Source organism: Gossypium raimondii, chromosome 5 (genome assembly GCF_025698545.1).
Source record: "Gossypium raimondii isolate GPD5lz chromosome 5, ASM2569854v1, whole genome shotgun sequence".
Classification (NCBI taxonomy): domain Eukaryota; kingdom Viridiplantae; phylum Streptophyta; class Magnoliopsida; order Malvales; family Malvaceae; genus Gossypium; species Gossypium raimondii.
Genome location: NC_068569.1, coordinates 18,663,678 through 18,676,004, shown reverse-complemented (window position 1 = coordinate 18,676,004; position 12,327 = coordinate 18,663,678). Strand labels below are relative to the sequence as shown.

The 12,327-nt window shown below is 29.2% G+C and overlaps 1 protein-coding gene across 1 annotated transcript; it reads left to right on the top strand.

Annotated features, from left to right (window-relative positions):
- The first annotated feature begins 7,933 nt into the window (after positions 1-7,933).
- LOC105769516 (phospho-2-dehydro-3-deoxyheptonate aldolase 1, chloroplastic) lies at positions 7,934-11,699 on the top strand. The gene is made up of 5 exons (XM_012590201.2): positions 7,934-8,551; positions 8,652-8,929; positions 9,407-9,683; positions 9,892-10,137; positions 11,144-11,699. Exons 1-5 carry the CDS (start codon positions 8,003-8,005, stop codon positions 11,411-11,413), a joined length of 1,620 nt encoding a protein of 539 aa, XP_012445655.1. The 5' UTR covers positions 7,934-8,002; the 3' UTR covers positions 11,414-11,699.
- The last annotated feature ends 628 nt before the right edge of the window (positions 11,700-12,327 follow it).

Genomic DNA, 12,327 nt, shown 5'->3' with positions numbered 1-12,327 from the left:
ATAACTTAATTTGAAACTAAAACTAGATATAACTAACCAATATTAAAAATCATATCCTTAATCAAATCTAAATCTAAATTGAATTCTTTATATTCAAAACAATTTTTTTTCTTTTCCAAATTTTGACAAAATCGTGTAGATTATTCCTTTCATTTTCTGACAAATAAAATTGATCTAAACCTTCTTGGATATTCCCAAGCAAACTTGATTGGAAGCCAAGCATGGATGAATCGAAGAGAGAAAGGGAGCATGGAGAAGGGAGGGAAACAAAGGGAGAAGTAGAAGAGAATAGGAAAAAAAGTTAAAAGAATATAAAAGAAAAAAAATAAATTGCTCAAAATGAAAAAAATATAGGGGCTAATTATATAATTTAACCTAAAATTTTCATTTGAATGATAATTTAACATGTCATGTCAGCTTACTATTACAGCGTTGACGACAATTAATGTCTCAGTGACTAAAATGTTACAAATCGATGACGCAAGTGACTAAAATGTAACATTTCAAACATATAACTTAAAACAAATAAAAGTAACTATATTGGTAGTTTATCCTTAAAATAATATTATATATGATAAAAGGTTTAAATTCTTGGTAGGAAATATTATAAAATTTTGATGGTAAGTAATTGTTTATAATCTCACACAAAGTAATATTTTTCATATTTTAACCCTATTTTAGATTCATCACATGTTTGTTTGATTTTATAATATTTTTTATACTTGACTTACAAATTGATATTTAAATTATATTATTTATCTTAATTTTTTAAACCATTTGAGAACAGAAATTCTGAAATGTTGGATCTGATTTAGTTGCAAAACAAGAGATATAATCCATGTTTAAACTAATGAATGGTCCCCCCAAAATCTATCAAATCTACATTGCTCCTTTCTTCTATCCTACACAGCCATAATTTAAGACAAAGCAAACGTAGCCTTACAAGCAATTTGTTCAATCTTTACCTTCAATTTTTCTGCCATATTCCATTTCAAAGGCTAAACTGGGTATTTTCGCCTTATATTGACAAACGTCCATTTTCATATCATTTGATATAGTGACCCCATTTTTTGAGACACAAATTTGCACATTTGTTTGCCTCCTTTATTATTATTTCCAAGCGTTCTTGAAAAAAAGTGTAGATTGACATTATAATCTTTTATTGTTAAGTGTTAGTATTTATTTTATTATCTAATTTAGATAGATTTTGTTTTAGACATAAATCTCAAAATTATATATGAATTTTAGTTTAATGTATAATTTTATACATGACAAGGTTCAATTTTCAGAATTCACTAATATCATTATTGATAAAACACCATTTTATGTTTACATATTATATATACAACTAATTATACTAATATAATATAAAAATTAATTGATGTAGTGTACACAACTGAGTCAAAATCAAAGTTTTATAATACATATGGACAAAAATTAAAATTTTATGTATGTAATTGCATAAAATGAAAATTCATATATCAAATTATAATTTTGATATTTATCCCGGGGGCTTGGGGACCAAATAACAGTTGTTTAGACAGACAAAGTCCACCATTAGTGTTTGTAAATTTCAGAGGCCCTCTTATTGTTTGGGCCTAAACCTGTCTGTCCCCACTTTCTTTTATTTTATTAGAAACGCTCTTCCTCTTCACTTGTTCCATCAATTCCCAAAAATAAATAAAACAACACGTTTTTTTTTTTTAAAGAAACAAATAGATTGTAACACATTCATGATGTGAAAAAAATATAATAAGTTTATATAAATGAGTGACATTAATTCAATTAAATTTTTGTACAATAATTTTAAATAATCGGTTTTATAAAAAAATATTAATTTGATTTTATGCCAAGACTTATTCAGAGCAATGATTAAAGCTGATGTGATTTAGTAAAAGAAATATAAATTTAGTAATATTAATAATCGAATATGTGATCTCTAGTATTAATAAATTAATCAACTCAGGAGTGTTGAAATTTGTGGTGGAGTTGAATGGATTGAGAAGGCTACTGGGATAATGGACCGAAGGTGGTTTGAAGGATTTATGATGGCCATTTGGGGGTTGTGGAATGCAAGAAACGACTTGTTGCATATCAACAAAGCCTATTTTATTATATTTTTATTTTTATTTTTATTATTTGATAGTACCAATGTTTTTTTTTCCTTGTAGAGTTGAATGATCAAACTAAAGTTAAACTGTAATTATTTGTAATAGCAATTAAACAAGTGGACGAGCAAAAATTCTTATTGCTTGAGAATTGAGATGATAACGACAACATTAAAAAGTTTGCGCAATATGATTACTATTTATTTTCAATTTTTATTCTTTTAGGGAGTTAATGTTTTATTCTGTCTTCCTATAATTTCATTTTATTTCTTTTATAAAGTTTGATTTTTATTTTTATTTAATTTATTACATATTTTATTTTAAATTAATTCTGGTTTTGGCAATAAATTTAAAATTAATAGTTTTACCTGCCCTTCAAATTTATATTGAATAATTAAAATCTATAATTTTATTTTTATATAAATTATAATTCTATTGCAATATAACAACAATTTTGGGAAGATCTATAAGTGTCAAAATAGCAATTAAATAGTAAACTTGTGTGAGTTTCTTAATTGCAACCAGGTTTAGGGTTCAATTCTTTTGTTTGTAAACCCTTTCTCCTTTCAGATATTATAATGTATTTATTCATTTGTATAAAATTTAATTAATTTTTATTGTGAATCTTATATCATTTTAAAATATTTTATTATTCTGTTATTAATTATTGAAAGCTTAAATACATAAAATCGTCATATATATATACATATATAACCTAAAAGATCAAATAAATATATGCGTATTTATTGCATTATAGAAGCTGCCAAAGTACATTAAAGAATCCCCCATTTCAAATGGTTTAATGATAAATTTAGTCACTAACATTTATATATTTTATCAAAATGGTCCTAATTATGTTTTTGAGTCATTTTTAGTCATCACCGTCATTTGTTCTTTTTTTTTTAAATTATTTTTCTAACCGATTTGATGAAAATACCATTAAAAAAGTTAACGGATGATTGTGAGCTCAGACTCCCTTATCCTCTTTCCAAAAAGTTTCAAAACGATCGTACTAGACATACTCTTCTCGACAGGTGAATAAAACCTATCCGAGAAATCAATTGCAAGCATACCATCAACAGTCTCCCTCGGTATATCCCCATCATCTAATTCAATGATTCGTGCCAGCCGAATTTGTCACTGCATCTTTAAAAGAAAAATATTTAGAAGCCAAAGGTTCTACAGACTCTTTCCCTCCTCTACCATTAGGGGGATCCTCTTCTCTCCGTCTCACTTTCTTCACTGCCCTACCAGTGAATTCTTCTCCTAGCGTGAGAGTCATAAAAATAAAACTTAAAACAATAACAAAAAAATAATTATGATTACTTACATTAACTATATAAAATTAAAATAATTTATTAAAAAAAATTATAAAATGCATATTTCACACGCAACGCTAGCAGCATAAAAAGCTCGTTTATATTTAAAAATAAACAAATATATTCATGGTAAATAAATATGTTTTATTAAAAAAACAATATAACAAGCTTAAATGGACTTGTGTTAGTCATTTATAGACATAGGTGGATTTGAGTAAAATTTGATACTCATATTTTAAATTATATGAAATTTAAGCACCTGTTTATAATATTAATGACATACATGAGTCCAACCCAAACTTAACCTAACTCTACCCATACACACATTTATTGTTAGTAGAGTTCTTTTAGCTCTACCACATATATTTACCAAATCTACCATTTATTATTTTAAATAAAATTAAAGTATGGCACATCTATTATGTGAGTAGAAAAATTTATGTAATAAATATATTTATTAAAGATTAAAATTAAAATTAAATTTGAATTTTTTTATTGAAATGGTAACATTAAATGTTTAATATTAAGTTCAAAAATAAAAATACAAAAATAATCTTATAATAATATAATTTGGTATTTTAGTATAGATTCTAAAATATGTGTAACCCGTGTATAAATTGAAAAGCTCTCATCGTCAAAATTAGGCTCGGCCTTGAGGGTCATCTAGAGGTGTGGTTGCCCAGAGCTTAAGATTGAAAGGGGGCTAAAATATTATTTTCTAGTTTTTAATGGGTCCAACAAAAATTGTACTTTTAAAAGTAAAAAAAAAAATTACCAACTTTTAAGGGATCTAAAAAAAATTTCTCCAACTTTTAAAGAACCTAAATCCTATTTCATTGTTTTGCCTAAGCCCAAAAATGTCAAGAACGGCCTGATCAAAATAAATGATAATTAGCTTAATTTGGTTTTAAAATTATAATTATCTTAATTATGTACATTTTAGTGGGTTAAAGTTGAAGGATAAATTGATTATGTTAGTTGAAGTAGTCAACTCACAATATTTCTTACTTCTTTTCTTCTTGCATAAAATTATAAGTCTCACTAACTTTATTTTTTCATTATTTTAGCAATCACAATTTGTTGGCTAATTATAGTTAAATAAAGCATCATAACATAGACGGATTAGGTAAGAAGAACCCCATAAAATGATTTTAATTGAGTTTGAAAACAATCCTTTAATTGTTTAGCATTATTATTGAAAAAATAAAATATTTATTTTAAATATAATGTTGTGAAGTAAAATATATATATATATTAAATTAATATTACAATATATGTAATATATAAACTTCAATTATAATAATAAAAATTACTTTCACATTATTGTTCGGTTTTGTTAAGTTAATTAGTGTGTTATTTATAAAAATATAATATCATTTTATTGGATTTTTTCATTACTTTCAATGTATTAAATAAAATTATTACAATTTTAAAAATCATTAAATTTTATTTTTATTTTAAAAGGTTAATATTTTTTTATCAAAATGAGCAATACATGAGTGAAAAATAAATATGTACATAAAAAATAGTAATCTAGGAAAAAATAAAATTACAATAAAATTCAATAAATAAAAAGAAAAAGGTTAATATATATTCATACCAACAGCAGCAGCAGGGCAGGGAATCCTGTGAAATAATTCTGGGATGGAAAAGAGAATATGCGAAGATGAAATGGTAAAGTGTGAATTGGCACGTGCGTTAAGGGGTTAGGAAGACTTGGAATTGCATGAAGTGGAGTGGGTAGGTGAGGTTTACATTGCCCTTCCCCACCCCACCCCACTAATAATTCCTCATATTTATGTGAGATTGGTGAGGGGTCTCTCTGTAATTCCACCCTTTCTTGACTTTTTCATCCCAACTATTAGACTGGCAGTGAATTGTAATAAATATCATAAAATATTTATTTTTAGTCCACATGTCTCTCTCTATTTATATAATAATTTATTAAATCAATTTCTTTACATAAGTAAGTTATATATTATATGAGTACTTTTATTTATTTTTATATTTTAAGGATTAATAAAAATTGTTTATAATGATATTTTAATTTCATTTATCATTTGAACTAAATATATTTATTATACACATTTTTTATATTTATTTATAAAACCTTTTTTTATTTGCAAAATAAATTATATGATTATGTAAATGTTTTTGACTTTATATATTTTCATATAAAATAAAAATTTATCCATAATAAGATTTAAATGAAGGAGATCATACGTATAATTTTTTTCTTTTACTATTTGAACTAAAATAATTTTTTATGTGAAAATTTAATAAGTATATTTTATTTTTTCATTTTAATATCGTATATATTTCATATGTTATTATTAATTAGTTCCAAATCATATGTTTCATTATTTATTATATGCTATTTTTAAACACAAATCTATATTCTAAATACGTAATTTTTACACATATACGCGTATGATAAAATTTCTAATTATATTTATGTTACAAGATTTTTAAATTTCTTTATTAATTATTGATAAGATATCTGAAAATAATTTATTTAAAACTATTGTCTTAAATAGTTAGGTTAGAAAGGATAATTTTGAGAAACTACTGGGCTTTTTGGTTTGTATTTATTTTATTTTTATATTATTTAGTGGGGATTTTAACAGATATTATTGAAACTGTTTGAAATTTATATAAATTAAATATTTAATGTTTAATAATTTCTTAACTGAGTTGAAATTCAGTTGATGGGTTATATTAATTTGTTCAAAATTTTAATATATAGTATTGATATATTAAAATTTATCGCACCTGTATATAAATTTTATTTAAAATTATAATTAAAGTAATGAATCTTTTAAAAAAAAAAAGCTTGATAGTTCTTCTATCGATGAGAAGTTACTAAATATAATAGTAGTAGTTTCAATAACAGTTGATTATTTGAATGGGTAGTGTACTTTATGTAAAGAATGGGATTAAGTTTTAAAAATATTTTATAAAAACTTAAAATATCCCTTCAATCTTATTTATTTTAAATCTAAATGTTTATTTGGTTTTATTGTAATTTTATTTTTCACTTTAACTAAACAATTCTCGAACTAATAAATATTAGATTTTGTTATACTCCCAGTAACAAAGAAAAAATATATGTTAACAAAAAATGAATTGGGTTGAAATGGTAAAATGATTTTTATTGAAATAGTAAAATTTAAAATATTAAATAATATAATATATTGGATTCGGATCTTGTTATTTGCAAGTTTTTTTCTATATTTTATAAGAAAAGATAAATTTATCTTAAAATTATTATATCTATTGCTTATTAAAAATGCTTAAATATAAAATAAAATAATAGATAATATATACTAGTGTTTTAGTTGTCTTTTAAAAGATTTTATGTAAAGATTGAAAATACAAAAAAAAAAAAACATCACTATTATCTAAAGACAATTTTTTAGATTTTTTTTTAGTATTGTGTTTACTCTCGACACCAACTCAGTTAAGAGCACTACCCGCGTATCTAACAAGATTCTAAGTGGTTCAACGGGTATAGTGTTATTACGAGATTATACAAGATCGATGCAAACTAGTACAGGTATTTACATGGAAATAAAAGAAAATAAAAATACCTTAATATGAGTTATTATTTAAAAAAAAAGTAAATAAATCTTTTCCCAACTGAATTATAACTTAAAAGAAAAGATATTGTTGTAATTTTATAATTGGATTGATAAGTAATAACTTTGTTAAATAATAATAAGTATTGGTAATTTTTAGAAAAAGAAAAAGAGCCCCAAAATTAATACAAGTGGCTATTAGTAGTAGGTGAGTTTTGGGGTAGGCCACCTAAGTTAACATTCCCAAAATACCCTAAATTTAAATTCCGAGAAAACCTCTATTTCCCAACTACCACCAAAGCCACGTCTCTACCAGACACCAGCCTCACGCCACCATTCATTTTTTTCCTTCCTTGTCCCTAATCAGAAACGCGAAAAAACAACCACCACCTTGAGTCTAACTATAAGTTCCATCCCTTTATTTTAAGGAATTTGATAAATTGGTCCTTTTACTATAGTTTATCCGAATTTGATTGCGATATTTACAAAAATTAAAAAATTAGCTCAATTGCTAATAAACACATGAATTTGGACCATGAGTTTTTCCTATTCTGTTGCATATAAATTATTTTTTAAATTGTAACTCAACTATATAAAATGTTCCAATCAGAATAAATCATTATGAGTACTAAATTGAATATTTAACTCAACTAACTTACGTGTCCACATATAATTTACTATGATGGAACTCAAATCTGGAGACTTAAGTTAATGATTTAATGGTGTCACCTAATTGGACTAACATCTTAATTTTTATAAAGTATGAGGAATAAATTTTGATAAATTAAAGTATAAGGATTAATTTATTAAATTTTATAAAGCATAGGGATGGGAGTTAATAATTGGACCAAAATGTTGAAAGAGTTGAAAGCCTGTGTTTTGGCAACCCGCCCCCTGCTCTTTCACTTATAAAACCCTCCTTAACCTCCTCGCTTTATCTCCAGGTACCTAACTCTCGCCCAATAAAAAACCAAAGAAAACCTTTGTTAAACCAAAAATGGCTCTCACCAACTCCTCCATTCTTCCCACCAACTCCATCCTTCAATCTCAGCCATCAACGCCGTTCTCTAAGGCTAAGCCATTGTCTGTCCTTCGGATCTCCGCGGTCCATTCTTCTGACTCGCCTAAGAACCCCGTCGTCTCCGACAAATCCGTCAAGCAGCCCGCTACTGCTCCACTCGCTGCTACCAAATCTGCTACCGCGCCCACCACTGCTCCACCGAAGAATGCGGTTCCTGGGAAATGGACCGTGGATAGCTGGAAGTCGAAGAAGGCTTTGCAGTTGCCGGAGTATCCGGATCAGGCGGAGCTCGAGTCGGTTCTCAAGACTCTCGATGCTTTCCCTCCGATTGTCTTCGCTGGAGAGGCTCGGAGTCTTGAGGAGAAGCTCGGGGAAGCCGCCATGGGAAACGCTTTTCTGTTACAAGGCGGAGATTGTGCCGAGAGTTTCAAAGAGTTCAACGCTAATAACATTCGTGACACTTTCCGGATCCTTCTTCAGATGGGTGCCGTTTTGATGTTTGGTGGTCAAATGCCTGTTATCAAGGTCAAAACTTTTAACTTTTACCTCATAATTAAACATTTTAATTTTTTCCCCAATGTTATTACTTCAGAGTTGGCTTATATTTCTGTTTTTTCTTTGGTAGGTGGGAAGAATGGCTGGGCAATTTGCGAAGCCGAGATCGGACCCATTCGAGGAAAAGAATGGAGTGAAGCTGCCGAGTTACAGAGGAGATAATGTCAACGGGGATTCCTTCGATGAAAAGTCTAGGATCCCTGATCCCCAAAGAATGATTAGAGCTTACTGTCAATCAGCAGCTACTTTGAATCTTTTGAGAGCTTTTGCTACTGGAGGTTATGCTGCTATGCAAAGGGTTACTCAGTGGAATTTGGATTTCACCGAACACAGCGAGCAGGGAGATAGGTAAAAAAAAAACAAACTGGATCCCGTCTCAGTGTACTTTACTTTTTCTATTTTTGGTTAATTCCTTATTCAATTTCAATTTTGTTGACATTTTCTAGGAACTTTCTGTTTGAAAATAAGTCGGTGTGATAGGGAAATCGTGATGTAGGTTAATTTCCAATTGTTTTGTCATGTTTTGCATCTTTTAACCGTGGGTTTGTTGAGTAAAAAAAATTGTAATTTTATATGCCATTTTTTATGGATGTGGCGTCCACTGTTGTTGCTGTTAGTTTTTATTCTTAATATAAGAATCCACAAGCTTTAACCTTGGATTTTTCTCTGTTGCTTTCTACATCATCTGTTTTTGGCTTGTGAATAAAAGATAGATTCTCCACTCATTGTTACTCTGACATGGACATCACATGTTTTTCCTCTTGAAGATAATTTTCGAAAAGGTTAAAGTTTTCAAATTTATTTACCCTTTCCGGTATTTGGCAGGTACCGTGAACTAGCTAGTCGTGTGGATGAGGCCCTCGGATTCATGGCTGCAGCTGGACTTACAGTTGACCATCCTATCATGACAACAACTGAATTCTGGACTTCCCATGAGTGCTTGCTCTTACCTTACGAACAGTCACTTACCCGGCTTGATTCTACTTCAGGCCGTTACTATGATTGTTCTGCTCATTTCCTGTGGGCCGGGGAACGAACAAGACAGTTGGATGGTGCACATGTTGAGTTTTTGAGAGGAGTTGCTAATCCCCTTGGAATTAAGGTAATGACACCCTGGTCTAATGTTTCTAAATAATCAGTTGTATATCTTGTTTAAGAAAAGAGGTATTGAACTATGGATCTTATACAACTCAATTGGTTATATTTTGACAAGTGTGCAGTTTCGGTGCTTAATATTTGCAAATAAATATGAGTTTTGATTATATATCTGTGAGAGTGAGATGACTAACAAAGAGGCTTTTCTGCTACAGGTGAGTGATAAGATGGATCCGAATGAACTAGTAAAGCTGATTGAAATTTTGAACCCTCAGAACAAAGCTGGAAGGATTACAGTTATCACAAGAATGGGTGCTGAGAATATGAGAGTGAAGCTTCCCCATCTAATTAGGGCAGTGCGTCGTGCTGGGCAAATTGTCACTTGGGTCAGTGACCCTATGCATGGAAACACCATCAAGGCTCCTTGTGGTCTCAAAACTCGCCCCTTCGATTCCATAAGGGTATGTTAATCATTACTCAACCTCTTACTTTGAAGGATTAATTACTGATAATTCATTGGACTTAAATTGTCATTTTGTGTGTTATTCAGTTACCCCTTTGAATTAGGGACTCCTGCAATTTATCGAGTCCAATTAAATACTTTCTCACGATATGAAATGACAAATGACAGGTCTTTTTATGATAAAATTATTACCTTGTTCAAAAAAGGGAAGGGTCATAGTAACTGAGGACCATAATTTGAATAAATGTTTATCATTGTGAACATTTTAAGATAGACTAACATGTGATGCTCGAAAAGATGGGCTACAATTTGTTTGCATCTTGAATCCATGCATAAGTGCTTCAATGTTTTAGTTTTAGAAGCATTTTCTCTGCCTCTTGTCATAAAGTAAAGGAGGAGTGGCTATTGATAATTGCTTCAATGTTAAATCCCTCGGGTGGCCTCATTTTGTCCTTTCAAAAGGAAAAGTTTGACATTTTCTAGGTAGAGTTTGAAGTCAAACATATTATCATGGTGGGGTTAAACTTGATTCTAAAATCGAAGGTTCACTCATTACAGCAATCACGTTGTGAAGAAACCAAAACAATCCATTTGGGTGGTTGCATTTTGCATCTTAAAAAAATTAGTCTATTTTCGAGGAGAGTTTTCAGTTCAAATATATGATGGTGTGGTAGGTGAGAAAGAGAAGATTTCTTAAAAGTTGTTTGGAACAAATCATGAAATGAGATTACTTAAAGTAATGATTATAATAATTTTCGGGGAAGAATATGTTTTCAGTTGGTAGGTGGTCATATTTCCCCGACTCATGATTGATTCAAAACCCATATTGCAATATAAAATCTATTTAAAGATTATCTAAACTATTCCTGATGATTCTCAATTGAATTTTGCTACCACTGTTTTATTCTCCTACTTTACTATGGCTTCCAATTATTTAGATGGTAGTAGCCAATCCGTTTGTCTAATTTTCAATAACATAATTAATTCACATCCATTTTCGACAGGCTGAAGTGAGAGCTTTCTTTGACGTGCACGAGCAAGAGGGAAGTCATCCTGGAGGAGTTCATCTAGAGATGACTGGACAGAATGTGACAGAATGCATCGGGGGATCCCGGACTGTTACATTCGATGACTTGGGTTCACGCTACCATACCCACTGTGACCCTCGTTTGAATGCCTCCCAATCTCTTGAGCTCGCCTTCATTATCGCCGAGCGCCTCAGAAAGAGGAGGATCAACTCACCGCAACTGCAACCACTAATCACAGGGCTGTAAAGTGGTGGTCAAGGATCCTGCCGCTAGCCTTTTACCAAAAATATGTTTGTCCCCCGTTTTTTCCCCTCGCTTAAGTTGTTATTGGCACTATTAATATTTTTTTTAGTTTGGGATTCTTGAGTTATGTGGTGTATTGTATGTGCATACTGGATGGAAACGTACGGATATGAGAGGAATAAAAAAGAAGAAGCTATGGCTGAATTCTAAATACCAAGATTATTGTGGTCATGCGGATGATAAAGAAATGATGTTTTCAAATGAAAGAAGAGGGGTAACTTTTGCTTCATCTATTAATTTACTTTTACGACAAGTATAAATATTACTATATCCTATGGAAAATATGTTTTGTGACAGATATTTATGCCATTGTTGGTCTTCAGATGATGGCACGTGGACTTTATAGTATAATTCATCTAAAAAAGTAGTGTTCATTGTCCATCTGCCACTTTCTCCTTTGCTTTTTTCTTTCTCTATATTTAAAAATAAAGGTTAAATTTTCAATCCTCTTTACATATCTAATAATTGTTGAATTTATTAGAAGCCCATTTTACATTAAAAGAATATTCATATAAAAAAGCCATTTGAGAATAAAAGGTTTATATATAATTTTGAGATTTATCTCCTAAGATAGACATGTCATTGTATTAAATTAGCATCACTTAAGCCTTTGCCGTTAATTAAAATAATTAATTAAGCCCATTCGTTAATGGTTTTCGTTATTGACCATGTTGACCATTAAAATAAATTGATGAAGCAATTATATAGTTACACATGATAGCTTATGGTTAAGTCTAATATTTTTCCCATAAAAATATTAGAAAATCTTAAAAAAGAAAAATTATAAAAATTATTGAATATTAAAATATGAAAATTAATATAAACTTATAAATATTATAATAAATATAATAAATTAT

What these genes read in the sequence shown, in the direction of transcription:
- LOC105769516 (XM_012590201.2), top strand. Translation starts at nt 8,003, where the DNA reads ATGGCTCTCACCAACTCCTCCATTCTTCCCACCAACTCCATCCTTCAA. An exon ending in CACAGCGAGCAGGGAGATAG is followed by an intron (nt 8,930 to 9,406) that starts GTAAAAAAAAAA and finishes GGTATTTGGCAG; the next exon opens with GTACCGTGAACTAGCTAGTC. An exon ending in CTAATCCCCTTGGAATTAAG is followed by an intron (nt 9,684 to 9,891) that starts GTAATGACACCC and finishes TTTCTGCTACAG; the next exon opens with GTGAGTGATAAGATGGATCC.